The 16,105-nt window shown below is 44.8% G+C and overlaps 1 protein-coding gene across 1 annotated transcript in view; it reads right to left on the minus strand.

Annotated features, from left to right (window-relative positions):
- nid1a (nidogen 1a) overlaps nucleotides 1–16,105 on the minus strand; it is a 157,486-nt gene that overhangs the window by 51,602 nt on the left and 89,779 nt on the right. Inside the window, 1 exon segment of the mRNA XM_072251057.1 lies at nucleotides 7,181–7,399. Within this exon segment, the coding sequence (XP_072107158.1) occupies nucleotides 7,181–7,399 (219 nt within the window).

Below are 16,105 nucleotides of genomic sequence, written 5' to 3' on the forward strand. Positions count from 1 at the left end.
CAGGAGTGGTCAAGGTGAAGGGAACAGATTTATTTAGGTAGCAGCTGATTGGAGGTAGTACCCAGTGGGAGAGATGTTCAGCACTGAACGTGTGAAGTACAAGGACAAAGTAAAGCTGCAGAAAACAAGGAAGCACCAGCAGAAAGCCTCCTCACAAATAAAAACGGTGTATGTACAGTACACTTACTATGTTTTCAAACTTACAAGAGCAGAAAACACTCTGAATGTTACCTCCTCACAAATAAAAAGTGTATGTACAGTACACTTACTATGTTTTCAAACTTACATGAGACAGAATCAAATTGAACCTTGTTTTTACATAAAATAGGAACAGACAATTACGTACAGGTTCTTCCCTGGTTATGGCATAAGACCATAAGACATAGGAGCAGAATTAGACCATTTGGCCCATCGAATATGCTGTACCATTCCATCAAGACTGACACACTATCGGTCTCACCACCATTTGGCTGCCTTCTCCCTCTAACCTCTGACACTCCTAATCATCAAGAACCTATCAACCTCCACTTTAAATATACTCAATGACTTGGCTCCACGGCTGTCGTTGGCAATGAATGTCACAGATTCACCACACTCTCACTGAAGAAATTCCCTCCCATCTCTGTTTTCAAGGGATGTCCTTCTACTCTGTGGCTGTGCCCTCTGGTCCTAGACTCTCCCACTATTAGAAACATCCTCTCCACACCCACTCTATCTTGGCCCTTCAATATTCAGTAGGTTTCAATGCGATCCCCCCCTCATTCTTCTGAACTCCAGCAAGTACAGGCTCAAACAGTTCTCAAGTTGGAAATGTGGACTCTCGCAGTTCCCACATGACGCGAGGTGCCTACAGTACAGCAGCTGCTGCAGATCCATTCGACCGTGCTCGTTCATATGTAGGGGCTGCACAAAAATCAGGTGTTTGTCACAGGAGAGGCAACAGGCACAGATGCACACGCAAGGGCAACTCACCAAAACATGGAAAAAGAGGGCTCCGTTTTGAAGAGTGGCTTAAAGAAGAGAAGCTGTAGGTGTCAAAGTCAAAAGTCAAGGTCAAAATAAAATTATCAAAGCACGTATATAAAGGAAAAAGACTAGCTTTAGTGTGTATTGAAACATACTGTGAAATGCATCATCTGTGTCAAATCAAATCACTGAGGATTGTGCAAGGCAGCCCACGAGTGTCGCCACACTTCCAGCACCAACATAGCACGCCCACAACTCACTAACCCTAACTGTACACCTTTCGAATGTGGGAGGGAACTGGAGCACCCAGGCTGAAACCCACGCAGTCACACACACCTTACAGACAGCGGTGGGAGTCAAACCACGACCTTACAAACAGGCACACGATAATGCGATGCTATGCAATTGTGCTACCCTATGGGATATGTTACTACCTACTAGCAATATTAACATGTACCTTGAGATTCCTTTTCTTGCAAGCATTTACCGAAAAATAAAGCAATACAAAAATAATTTATGAAAACTATACATACACTACCAACCCACCAACATGCAAAAGGAGACAAATTATGCAAAAAAAATTCTTAGAAAATGCATTGTAAATACTTCTTAAAAGTGAGTCTGTAGATCACAGTTATAGAGAAATAAGAACAAGGGATTCTTGAGCAGAGTCAGAGAACTGAGCAATGATTAAATGTTAATGGTTTATGACTGTCACATGTACCAGGATACAGTGAAAAGCTCTTGGTTTGCATGCCGGCCAAGCAGATCAAACTAAACACACATATATCAAGATGAAGCCACACTCAGGTTGGAGGAACAACACCTTATATTCCCTCTGGGTAGCCTCCAACCTGATGGCATGAACATCGACTTCTCTAACTTCCGCTAAGGCCCCACCTCACCCTCGTACCCCATCTGTTACTTATTTTTATACACACATTCTTTCTCTCACTCTCCTTTTTCTCCCTCTGTCCCTCTGAATATACCTCTTGCCCATTCTCTGGGTCCCCCCCCCTTGTCTTTCATCCCGGACCTCCTGTCCCATGATCCTCTCATATCCCTTTTGCCAATCACCTGTCCAGCTCTTGGCTCTATCCCTCCCCTTCTCCTATCATTTTGGATCTCCCCCTCCCCCTCCAACTTTCAAATCCCTTACTCACTCTTCCTTCAGTTAGTCCTGACGAAGGGTCTCGGCCTGAAATGTCGACTGCACCTCTTCCTAGAGATGCTGCCTGGCCTGCTGCGTTCACCAGCAACTTTGATGTGTGTTACACATATATCAAGGTTGTAGAGAGGGAAAAGCAACAGCAGAATGCAGAATGGAGTGAGTGGTGTCACGACAACAGCCTCGCACTTTGTCAGCAAGACCAAGGAACTGACTGAGGAATTCAGGGAAATCAGGAGAAGACACACCAATCTTTATCCAATGGTCAGCAGTGGAAAGGGTGAGCAGATTCAAGTTCTCAGAGGATCTATCATTGGCCAAGCACACTGAAGCCATCACAAAATAGGCACACCAGCAACTCTGTTTCATTAGGATTTGAGATTTGGTACGTCACCAAAGACTTTTACAAATCTCTATAGATGAGCATTCTGACCGCTGTGGAAGCTCCAGTGCACGAGAGGCAGCAGAGGGCTGTAGACTGAGCCAGCCCCATCATGTGCACAACTCTCCACCATCGAGGGCGTCTTCAAAAGGTGTTGCCCCAGAAAGGCGGCATCCATCATAAAGGGCCCTCACCATCCGTTATTTCTGTAATTTGTAGATTTTTCTGTTTTTGCATTGCCCTGCTGCTGTAAAACAACAAATTTCACATCATGTTAGTGATAATAAATCTAATTTGTTGAGGGAAGTGCAGTGATCTTCAAAAGGTCAGAATTGGAGGACAAACTCATAGAATCATCATTGTATCTCAGAGATTGACAAGATAGTAAGGCAATGGAGGAATTTATAAACAAGAGGGACAATAACTGCAAAAGAGAAAAAAAGGCATTACCAGACCTGGGCAGAGGGTGCGATAGTGAACAGGGTTCAGTGTAAGTTCCAATGCAAGAGGCAGTGTCTTGGTAACACTCACAAAATGTTGGAGGAACTCAGCAAGCCAGGTAGCATCTATGCAGGGGGAATAAACAGTCAACGTTTCAGGGCAAGGCACTTCATCAGGACCTGAAATGTCAACTGCTTATTCTCCTCCGTATATACTGCCTGACTTGCTGAATTCCTCCAGCGTTTTGTGTGTGTTGCTCAAGATTCCCAGAACTTGCAGAATCTCTTGTGCTTAGAGTTTTGGTAAATTGGAATATTATTGTTATATGTACCGAGGTACAGTGGAAAAATTTGTTTTGCGTACTGTCCATACAGGTGAATTCATTACATCAGCACATGAAGGAAACACAAGGTAAAGGAACAAAGAGTGCAGAATGAAGTGTTACAGTACAGAGAAAGTGCAGTGCAGGCACATGTAAGGTGCAAGGTCATGAGGCTGAGTCCACCTTATTGCACTAAGGGAGCATTCAATAGTCTTATACTAGCTGGATAGAAGCTGTCCTTGAGCCTGGTGGTATGTATGGTTTGTACGTATGTATCAGGCATTCGTATCTTCTGCTCAATAGGAGGGTCTTGATGAAGAGTCTCAGCCATAAACATTGACATTCCTCTCCATAAATGCTGCCTGACCTGCTGAGTTCCTCCAGCATTTTGTTTGCGTTGCTCTCGATTTCCAGCATCTGCAGAATCTCCTGTGTTTATCATCAGTCACACTGCACAGCATCATTTGCCAGAAACAATATCTTCATTTTCTTTTAAAACAGCCATTTTCAAATGACCGAATATAGTCATCAATTTGCTGCCGAACAAGTTCAGATGATTTTATGTCATGTCCCCTTATATGTATTAAAAATTCATCTCTCACTTAGTTGTGCTATGAATAACCCCCCTTTACATTCAGTTAGTGCAGTGGATGGCAAATTCCTGAAATACCATTTCCTTTGTAAACACTGCAGGGGGAGAAAAAACTTTTTTGCAGTCCATGAATTTGCTAAGCTTTCTGTAGACACTCCACACTGTCCAGCTAGTTTCCATATAAAACCTGATATAGAGTGAGAGAGAAAAGGACAGGGAAAGAAAGAAAGAGAAGGAGAGAAAGAAAGAGACAGGGAGAGGGGAGAGAGGGGAAGGGGGTAGATGGGGTGGGGAGAGGAGGGAGAGGGGGAGGGGGGAGAGGGGAGAGAGGGTGAGAGGGGGGAGAGAGAGAATGAATGAGAATTGAAAATTTGGACCAGTGGCATCCAACATAAATAAGTGTACATGAGAGACACTGGCCTGATAGGTACTTGGAAAATTATGCCATTTGAGAAAAATAGCTCTCAAAAATCACTGGTGCAAGGAATGTAGATACAGGAAGGAGGCTGCAATTGTAAGTTCCCTTTTCTCCAGAAGTTCTTATTTCCCACGGGTTCAAATGAAATGATTTATAAAGAAATACATTTGGGGCTTCAAGTGTTCATCTGATAAACATTCTCAGCAGGACCAGCCGAATGCTTTGTAGGATTTTTGAACAATCTTTGACCAAATGAAGAACTCAGGAAAGAATAAACGTCTTTGAACATACTTTGTACATAGGGTGATGCTGACCTCTCCTGTACCCCAAAATTCTCCTCACTGTGCTTCAGCCTTCGAATGTGCAAACCCTGAAGCTTTTTACTATTTTTTCTTTATAAGATGCAGACAATGTTGGCTCACATTGTCCATCCTTAAGCACAAAATACTCTGCAGATGCTGGGGTCAAAGCAACACTCACAACACACTGGAGGAATTCAGCAGGTCGGGCAGCATCCGTAGAAACCATCGGTCAACGTTTCGGGCCGGAACCCTTCCTCAGGACTGAAGAGGGAAGGGGCAGAGGCCCAATAAAGAAGGTGGGGGGAGGGTGGGAAGGAGAAGCCTTCAGCATTCAGAATGAAAGTGAGTCCACAGGCACGAAGCCCGAAGCAGCCGGAGTGGGTGCATACCTTCATTACGTAGTGGGGAAAATTGTCAGCCTCAGTGCCATGGAGAAGTGAGTAAACATTGTGGAGCGGTGAGCAGAAACAGCCCAACCTTCGCTTTCGTCCCAATACCCTGCCTTTTCAGTTCATCTGGCCTGAAGTTGTCCAAACACCGGGTCATCTCCCACACTGGGACCCAGGCCCTGCCCTGCCCTATTGCTATACTGTGAGCCTGGACCCCACTGCCACATTCCAGCCTGTACCTGACCTTCTCAAATCGGCCCAGTGCTGGGATCAATCCAACCTGGCTCTCAGTTTAAGTGGGCAGACTCTGAAACTCCTTTGCTCCAACTATTCTCCGCTTTGTTCACTCCCACTCCATCTCAAACATGCCTCGAACTCGCTCTGATTCAGCACTGCCTTCGCTCTCCTCCTCACCACCACAAAATGCTGGAGGAATCCAGCAGGTCAGGCACTATCCACAGAGCGAAATAAATAACTGAAGTTCTGGACCAAGATGGTTCGTTGGGATAGTGCTCAAACTCATAGCTTGATTCAAGAGCACTGTACTTACATGGAACTCCGCCATGGGTGGTCCCAAGCCCGGCTGTATGGTTGGGGATAGGCTAGCAATCTCATCCTGTAACAGCCCAGAGCTACAGAACACCAACAGAATCTCCAAGGAGCTTATCCCCCAGAGGAGAAGGGAAAGATGAGCTACACCTGGGACAACTTGAAGGGCTGGCCCGGGACAGAGGACTCTGGTGAGCTGCTGTTGGTGGCCTGTGCCCCAGTAGGGGTGATGGGCTGAAGTAAAAAGTATTTACACGGGTGGTGGGGGGGGGGGGGGGGGGGCAAGTTCCATGGCTAGTCCTGACCTGCTGAGATCCTCCAGCATTTTGTGTGTGTTGCTCTGGAGACTCTGCTGAATGTACCCATAATGCCTAATCTCTCCTTAAAACATTGCTCTTTCAGGAGTTTTTCCACAGTAAATTTATCATCAAAGTTTCTATATATCACCACACACTACCCTGAAATTCATTTTCTTCAGGATTCAGAGTAGAACAAAGAAATACAATAGAATCAATGAAAAACTACACACAAAGACTGGCGAGCAATCAATGAGCAAAACAAGGCAAACTGTGCAAACACAAAAAAATCAATAATAATAATAATAATACGTAAATAAATAAATAGTACAGAACACATGAGTTGTCGGGTCTGTAGGTTGTGGAATCAGTTCAGAGTTGAGGTGATGGAAGTTGTCCATGCTGGTCCAGGTGCCTGATCCTCCAAGAGGACAACCTTGTTGTGGTTTAGAGGCTTGCGTGCCTCAATGACCTGGAAAGCTATTTTGGCTGGAGGTTAGGGCTTTACGCTTTGGCTCTTGGTAGGATGACCCATGCCAAACAGGTCAAAGGGAAGAGACCAGATTAAGAATGGTCCACCGATCCTCCAGGTTCAGGGGTTAAGCTCAGGGCTAACAACCCTGACTTGTAAAACAAAATTGTTATGGAAACAGCAATGAAGAATTCTTCTCCATCTGAGTGTGACAGTATTCCCGAGTCTCTTCCCATGACTTGCATGATTGACAGCAGTGAAAACAAGCTACTGACACAATGAAGACAGCCCTGAACACCACCAGAGATGGAGGTCCTTCACTGTGGTCCTAAACGCCAGCGGCATAAAGGACAGTAGAGAGAGAGGAGTCTGATGGCTGAAGGGCAGTAACTGTTCCTGAATCTGGTGATCTGGAACCTAAGGCTCCTGTATCTTCTTCCTGATGACAGCAATGAGAAGACAGCATGGCCTGGATGTTGGGGTTCTTGATGATGGATGCTACTTTCCTGTGGCAGTGCTCTTTATAGACGTGCTCAATGGAGAGGACTTTTCCTGCAATGGATCAACTGCTCCAATGTCTCTGTCAAAATTTGGTGTTACATTCCTCAAGCCACCTTATTATTGTGTTAATGTGCTACAGAAATTGAACCTGTACTTGTAAACATTATAAACCACAAATTTGAACACACAAATTTTTGAAGCATCTAATACAAATTCTAGCCATTGCACTGAATATAATGATTTTCGCATCTTGCACTTTACTGCCACCAAAAGTCAATAAATTTCATGATGTACAGTAGGTCAGTGATTATAAACTTGATTCTTATTGTTGTGATATTTTTCTATTGAAACTCATAGGTTGATTCAAAAGTGCTGGACTTACATGGGGGTCGAATTCCATGGCCAGTCCTGGTTCCTGCAATTTCACGACCATTTGAATCCACACACCAACAGCTCAGCTGGGTTTGGTGACACTGGACCGGCAGGTAGTTCCCTTGTGAATCGCACTGTGGCACGTACTGGTCAAAGGGTCTGGGTCCTCTGGGCGATATGCTGCTCAGGACATTATCTCTGTGACGCTCACATAAAGTCTTTTGAGAGCCTGTCAAGCAAAAAGATTGCAAAACGACAACATTAAATAAGTTAATAATCTAATAACATAAATACACGTACGGGTACAATGAAAACCTGACCCGCAGCAGCATCACAGGCATAGGCATCATATAAGCAGCATTCACAAGAAAATCATAAATTAAACAAAAACAAATGCAATTTGAACAAAAACAAAAGAAAATCCATTGTAGTATAGAGTGACCAGAATCGAGTGATCTGCAGTTGCTATACTGATTAGGATTGTGCAAGTTGGTTCAGGAACTGAAAGCTTGAAGGGAAGAAGCTGTTCTTGAACCTGGTTCAAGATTCCAGGTTGTTTTGGTGCACAAATGTAAAGGAGAACAAAATGTTTGATACTAGTGGTGTGAGACTTCAGTACTCATCGAGAACAAATGCTGTTTTAGCAAATCAGAAGATTCAGATGAGGATTTAATTATCACATGTGTATACAGCAGTTCCTTAATGTTGTTTTAGCCAGGGGTGGTAATGGGGACAAGCTCCCACTACAATGCTCCCAATGACTTGTGCCTCAAATAGCCTGACAACCAAATCCAACTCCTTCGCCTTCACATGTGGCTTAGCAACTAAGCCCGGCAGAACTATTTCTACTGACAGAAGGGGCGAAGACAAGCTACTGGCACCTTAAAGACCATTGCTTTGGGTGGATGGGGCTCTCAGCTGTGGTTGGCAGCTGATCTGGGATAAGGGAAGGAGGTGCGGGGAGGGGAAGAGGATAACTAGAAGGTGATAGGTGAAGCCAGGTAGGTGGGAAAGGTAAAGGGCTGGAGAAGAAGGAATCTAATAGGAGAGAAGAGTGGACCATGAGAGAAAGGGAAGGAGGGACAACACGGAGAGGTGACAGGTGGGTGTGTAGAAGAGGCAAGAGGCCAGAGTGGGGAATAGCAGAAGAAAGAAATGGAAAGGAAAAATTACTTTTTTTTTTACCAGAAGGAGAAATTGATGTTAACGTCATCAGGAGATAGGAATTAAGATAGCTGGCCACCAGAAAATTCTGCTTTTGGCAGATGTAGTGGAGGTGCTCGATAAAGCAATTCCCCCTATTTACCTCGGGTCTCACTAATGCAGAGAAGGCTGCATTGGGAGCACCAGATACAACAGACAACCCGAACAAATTTGCAGGTGAAGTGCTGCATCAGTTGGAAGGACTGTTTGGGACCCTGAATGGAGTTGAGGGGAGAGGTGAATGGGCAGGTATAGCATTTCCGTTGCTTTCAGGGATGTGTGCCTGGAGGGAGACTAGTGGGAAGGGCTGAATGGACAAGGGAATCATGGAGGGAGCAATCCTTGCAGAAAGCAGAGAGAAGGGAGGAGGTAAAGATATATTTGGTGATAGGATTCCACTGAAGATGGCAGGAAGATGAGTTGAACACAGATGTCCAGATATGGAGGAGATGCAGGTGAGCACAGAATCAATGGTGGAAGGAAGGGAAACCCCATTCTTTGAAGAAAGAGGAAGGAAAGCCTTATCCTGGGAATAAATGCAAAGGACACTAAGGAACTGAGAATAGCATTTCTACAGGAGACGTTTATAAAAGATGTCAGTAGACAGTTTGTCTCCAGAAATTGAGAAAGGAGAGGGAGGTGTCAGAAATGGACCAAGTGAATTTAAGGGCAGGATGGAGGTTGGAGGCAAAGTTGATGAAATTGATGAGCTCAGCAGGAAGCAGCATCAATCCAGTTGTCAATGTAGAGTAGAGCAGGAAGAGCTGAGGAGCATTACTAGTGTAGGCTTTGAACATGGACTGTTCTAAGTAGCTAATGAAATGGCAGGCATAGCTGGGTTCCATGCAGGTGACTGGCTACTCCTTGAGTTTCAAGTAAATGGGAGGTGCCAACGGAGAAATTGCAGAGGGTGAGGACCAGTTCTTCCAGATGAAGGAGGGAATGGTGGAGGGGAACTGGCTGGGTCTTTTATTGAGAAAGAAGTGGACACTGTTAAGGCCTTCTTGATGGGGGATAGAAGTCTATAGCGACTGGACATCTATAGTGCCAGGGAACTGAAAGTTGTTGAGGAGATCGAGAGCATGTGAGGAGTTATGGATGTAGGGACTGAACCAAGGTGGTTAGAATGGAGTCGAGGTATGGGGACATGAGCTTAGTGGGTCAGGAGTAGACAGAGACAATGGGCCTACCTGGAGAGTCAGGTTTGTGGATCCTGGGTAGGAGAAAGAAACAAGCAGTGCAGAGTGAGGAGCCTATGAGTAAGATGAGGTGTCAGAGAGCTGCTGCCCAGCCTCAGTAAGGCAGAGGTCAGTCCGCCACACAACAACAGCACCCTTCTTTGTCTGCGGGTTTGGAGGTAAGGTTGGGATTGGTGCAGAGAGAGTGGAGGGCGGTGCGTTCAAAGGGGGTGAGGCTTGAGGAGGAGAGAAAAATGCATAGGGTCAGCCGGTCGACACCTTCTCGGCAATTATGAGAAGAAAAGATCCAGAGTGGGCTGTCCTAGAAGAGAAGAAGGGTTGGAAACGAGAGAAGGGGTCACTGTTGCAGGGTGAGGAATTTTTGCCAAAGCAGTGGGCTTGGAGATGGACCTGATGTAAGGAAAGCTCAGTGTCATGGCAAGCACAGAACTGTGGGTTTAGGGGGACAAAGGTAAGGTTTTTGCTGAAGACAGGGCAGGGATTAGAATTGGGATCAGAGGGAGGGAAGAAAGTTGCTGGCGTTGGGGGTGGGGGGAGGATTGGTTGGGTTGGGGACTTGTCTACAGTATCTGTGTGAGCGGGTGGAAGGAAGGAACAGGGCTTGTTTTGCTGTTCTGCGAACATGGTGGACATGCTTTATTGGCCCCAGAATGTGTGGCAACACTTGCAAGTTGTCCCTTCATCCTTCGGTTGTGTTGGTTGTTAATGCAAATGGCGCTTATCACTGTTTGTTTCAATGTACATGTGATAAGTAAATGAACCTACAAGTTTGTATTTCCTGACGTCTATTGAAAGCTCCAGATGACTGTTACTGTCTCCCATTCAGGCACTATTTATTCTCATTATTAGTTTGTATTTTCCACTCAATCTTCTTCAGCCCAAGGAAAGTCAATTCAGATTCCCTAGAATGGTGTTTCATCGGAAGTGGATCATCCCTGCACCCACACCAGACTCACCAAGGTATCAAGGACAAATTACCAGATGTGGTTTTCAGCAGTTTCAGAATGAGAAGATTGTGCAACAATCGGGTCAGAGAGCAGACACTTTACAAGGATATAAAAGGGACAAGATATACTTGAGAAATAGTTTCAAGATGAAATAGAGACAATTGGCTAATATGTCCACATACAGCAGAAACGTGCTTGCTCTATTTTCCCCATCTCGACTTCCTGAGCTGGAGCAGAGGAGTGAGAACAGTTATTGGACTCCCTGGGCAGGAAGATTGTTAACTCATTCATTTATGCATGAGAACTCTTCCAGCTTCTAGACATCTGGCTATTTTTGTCTGCAACCACAGTCTAAACTACCGATTAGTTCAATGTCAAAACGTCAAGAGTCTGGAGTCAATTAATTCTTCTGAGAAGGGCAGTTAAAAGGAATTAGTTTTACTCTACTGAATCAGATCCACTTTATCACATCTTCATTCAGTTTACCCTTTAGTAACTGTGGGAAAGAAGTCACATGTGAAACAAGGGATACAAAATGCAACTGAGATATAACTCTGAAAGATGTTTAACACACATGGCTCAGAACAGGATGGTAAAAAATAATAAAAACAACAGGAATTCTGCAGATGCTGGAAATTCAAGCAACACACATCAAAGTTGCTGGTGAACGCAGCAGGCCAGGCCTGGCAAAGGGTCTCGGCCTGAAACGTCGACTGCACCGCTTCCTACAGATGCTGCCTGGCCTGCTGTGTTCACAAGCAACTTTGATGTGTGTTGGTAAAAAATAATCTTTAGATTAATGATACTTGTTTCTCATCTGTTTCAAAGTTTATTGTCATCTGTTTCTCATCTGTTCCAAAGTTTATTGGTTACATATATACAACCAAGGAAAACAAGGCTCCTCTGGACCACGGTTCACCCACAAAACATAAATCACACAAAAATATTACTACAAATAAGTTAATAAAATATAATGCAAAATACATGTGGAGTGCACAGCACAGATAAACAGTAAATTGTACAGTAAACAGCCTGCTGTCCTGGTGATGAGATCTCCATGGTGACAGGAGTCTCACAACTGTTAGCCACTTTGGCAGTCCTAGTCCTGGTGCTCCTGCTCCTGATGGTGGTAAGTCAAAGAAATTGTGGGATATGATGTAGGGACCCTCAACAATACTTTGAAACCGTTGTCTATAAAAGCTGTTCCTTTTCAGCCTTTTATGCCCCTTTAACATACCCAATTGCTAATCTAAAATTTCCTTCTCTTTCTGCGTGTGATTTGACTCTAATTTCAAATATAAAGTCCTTTGTTGTTCCAAATTAGTTCTCTTTCCTTTAACTCATCACTGGAATAATAATCCAAATTACTGCTGGACACAAATTAATGTTACCAGATCTGCACTCAATAGCTTGGAGTTTTCAGGAAGCATCTGCCTTGTCACATGCCACTTCTGTCATCTACGCCGTTGGGGATGTGTTGCTTCAGTTGCTGCACCTGCTCTTTGTCCGTGAGGCTGGCGTGGTACCATCTACCCAGGCTTTTGACAGGCTGCTCAGACACTGTTGGAGTTGGGTCATCGCCCATGAAGAACTTGATGTCTTTCAGCGTTCCCTTGACTATGGAGAGCTTTGAGACTCGCTGGGTTGGATTTCCATTCTGGCCCACTTGATGATTTCCTGCGGCTTTCCAAGTAGTCGCCTGGTGCATGTTGCAGTAGTGGTCAGTATTGTTATATCGTCCATGTACATCCTGATACGGGGAACGCAAAGTCCAGCACTTGTTCTTTCACCGTCTACTACCCATCTTGAAGCCTTGATAATGATCTCCATGGCCACTGTGAAGACCAGGCTGATACACTGCAACCTGCCATAATGCCCACTTCCAGACTCTGCCATGTTGCGGTAACATCTGCTGTTGTGAAGCACAATCGTAGGTGTTGAAGGTACAACTTCACCAGTGTTGTGATGGGCTCTGGTATCTGGAAGGAGTCAAATGCTTCCCAGAGGAGTGCATGGGGAGTTGAGCCGAATACATTGGCGAGGCCCAGGAAGATCACATAGAGATTGCTTTTGTCCTTCCTCGCTGCTTGGATCTGGTGCCATATCATGCTTGTATGTTCCAAACACCCAGAGAAGCCTGGAATTGCTGCTTTGTGTACAGATGTATCAATGCACTTGTTTCTCTCCAGGTGGCTGGCTAGCCTCTGTGCTATTACAGCGAAGAAGATTTTCTCAACATTCAGAGGCAGATTGGTCGACACTGACTGATGCTTGCCCCACCTCCCCCTCATACCCCATCCGTTATTTATATATATATACACACATTCTCTCTCTCTCTCTCTCTCCTTTTTCTCCCTCTGTCCCTCTCACTATACCCCTTGCCCATCCTCTGGGTTTCCCCCCCCTCCCCCTTTTCCTTCTCCCTGGGCCTCCTGTCCCATGATCCTGTCATATCCCCTTTGCCAATCACCTGTCCAGCTCTTGGCTCCATCCCCCCCCCCCAACGTCTTCTCCTATCATTTTGGATCTCCCCCTCCCACTTTCAAATCTCTTACTAACTCTTCCTTCAGTTAGTCCTGACAAAGGGTCTCGGCCTGAAACGTCGACCGTACCTCTTCCTAGAGATGCTGCCTGGCCTGCTGCGTTCACCAGCAACTTTGACGTGTGTTGCCTGATGTTTTCTGCATCCTTTTCTTTTGCAGTCGGGACACATCCAGCCCTTCGCCACACACTTTGGGTATTATTCGTCTCTGCCACACTACCCTCCTGAGCTTCCAGAGATACAGCAAGATGTCTGGTGCAGTCTTATAAAGCCTATATAGTTCTCCATTAAATACCGATCGTGCAACAAATCCACTGACTTCAATGGAAAACTATTCCACGTGCTGCCTGCAGATGGCTGCACAAGTTTGCTTGGACCCAAGCCCCAGTTCTTGTAGTTTTCTCCATTCTCAACTCAGCTATCGACCCAAAGCATGACAGTCGTGGGCAAGCTGTGGTACTTCCACACGGTAATGCTGGATGCGCCAATCTAACGTGAAGGCTGCCGAGCCTGGCTTGTCTCAACATGGACGTTTTGTCAGCCTGTATACCAACCTGGTCGGAACCTGATGTGTGGAGAGACCCCACTGAGCTCACACAGGGTAGTCAAACTCAAGTTGGCTCTACAAGACAATTTCCTCTTTAGACCACTGGACTATGTTGACTTAAGTGTGTTTAATAGTTTTAATTGTGTTGCAGCATCCAGAGTTTTAAAGTATTAAGGGGCCACTATACTTTCAAGATTTAAGACTGTTTAATGCCATTTCCAGTATGTATGTAAAGGACAACAAAATAATTGTGACTCTGGATGCAGCACGAAAAAAAAACACAATAAATACAAATACCAAGGTACTGTGGCTTATATACATAGATTGATTGTATGTCCATAAAGTGATGCTCGGCACAGGAGTGTCTGGACATAAGGTGACTCTAACAGGAAATGATGAGGTAGTGGTGGTTGATGTGGGTTAGCGGGTAGAGGTGTTGATCAACCCTACTGCTTGGGGAAAGTAACTGTTTTGAGTCTGATGGTCGTGGTGTGGATGCTATGTGGCCTCCTCCCTGGTGGGAGTGAGACACACAGTTCGTGAGCAGGGTGGGTGGGATCCTTCACGGTATTGCTGGCTTTTTTCCGGCACCTCTCTGTACATACTGTATACCCTCGATGGTGGGTAGGCTGATGCGTTGGGCAGTTTTGACTCCTTGTTGTAGAGGTTTCCCGTCTGCTGTAATGCATTTTCTTTACCAAGCAGTGACGCAGCTTGTTAGGATGCTCTCTACTGCACCTCTGTAGAACAACACGAGTGTGAATGGGCATAGTTCAGCTCTCTTCAGCTCCTGAACACAAAGGGATCTTTTCAGTAAAGAATAACACCCAAGCTGTAGGCCCTTCAGGCTTTGTATCGTTCTGCCATTCAGCAAGATCATACTGAATGATTTAACTTTCCTGCTCTAATTTCAGATTCCCGATCTCCTTCATCTCCAAAAATCTATCCATCTTCTATTAACTTAGCAACTGAGCCTCAACTACCTTCTTGGGTAGAGAAGTCCAAAGTGTATTCTGTACACCTGTGGTGTGCTGACCATGAAGACAGAATTTTGACTCGGGGTACGCAATTCAGATACATCAGATTTAATTCCTGGAATCTGCAAGTAGTTCCTTGCACTCTGGTACTTGCATTCATATTAACTTCCTGCTGGGAGCAGAGGGCAAAGCTGACTCAAGGCCCCAATAAACAGAACATTTTAAATATGTAACAGACTTCACTGAAGAACAATGCTTTCTTTCAAACAAAAGCTACGAGGGCATAATTGAGGGTCAGGATGTGAACTGTGCTGTTTCTGTGCTTTTAACATTACAGCATCAAGAGCACGTTCTCTCTGTGACCTCACAAGTCTCCTCTGGGTGCTCTGGTTTCCTCCCACATTCCAAACATGTACGGGTTAGTAGGGTGATTGGTCACATGGGGGTAATTGGGCTCACTGGGCCGGGAGGGCCTCTTACTACGCTGTGTCTCTAAATAACTAAAATAAACATTCCAAGAAATCTGAGGCACTTGGATTAATTTTTCTGTCATGAAAAACAAAATATAACCCCACTCATTATCTCCGCCTACTAACCCACTCTTCCATCCTCCCCCCACCACCACTTTATCATTTCCTTTCAGAGTCACCTTATGTAAACTCTCCTGTGCCTGACGCCACTTTAATTAATCTATGCTCTCTTAAGTATTTACATTTATTGAGTATTTTTATTATTGTGTTCATCTTATTGTGTTTTTTGTACTGCATTGGATCTGGAGTAACAATTATTGCATTCGCCTTTACGCTTGTGCACTCGAAATGACATTAAACAATCTTGAATCTGTTGAAACAGTCCAAAACAAACAGATACTTTATTAACAATGGGCGCACAATACTTGGCTAAAATATTTGTTTTCTATGATATTAAATCGGTCCGTTTTAACTTTTTTTAAAAATTTGCGAGTTAATTCACAATCACAACTCCAGTCACTTCATGCACCCTTATGGTCCCAGGGCATTACCAAGACAGTCCCTCTGGACTGCTTCCACTCTGTTTTGTCACATCCAAGATGACCAATAAGACCACTGGATGCCTGATGGTCAGGCAAAGGGGGCAGTTTCTCAGATGGAGCGCCCTTTGCTATTAATGCAGGACTTCCATGTGCTCCCAATGCACAGAATCACAGTTCTAAATAACACGCTGAATGCTCCTTCTCAACCTTGAGAGATCCACATACAGAGATTCTCAGAAGTCAGTGGGGACAAGACCATAAGACATAGAAGTAGAACTAAGCTATTTAGCCCATTGCATCTGCTCTGAAATTTGATCATGGCTGATTTATTTTTCTTTCAAACCCTTTACCTGAAAAAATTCCTTCTCCCGGTAACCTTTGACAACCTTAATAATCAAGACCATATCCACTGCCTCTGGCTAAAGAAATTCCACCTCATCTGTTCTATATCCTTCTATTCTGAGGCTGTGCCCTCCGGTCCGAGACACCACACTACAGGAAACATCCC

The sequence above is a fragment of the Mobula birostris genome, chromosome 2, assembly GCF_030028105.1.
Source record: "Mobula birostris isolate sMobBir1 chromosome 2, sMobBir1.hap1, whole genome shotgun sequence".
In the NCBI taxonomy this organism is placed as follows: Eukaryota; Metazoa; Chordata; class Chondrichthyes; order Myliobatiformes; family Myliobatidae; genus Mobula; species Mobula birostris.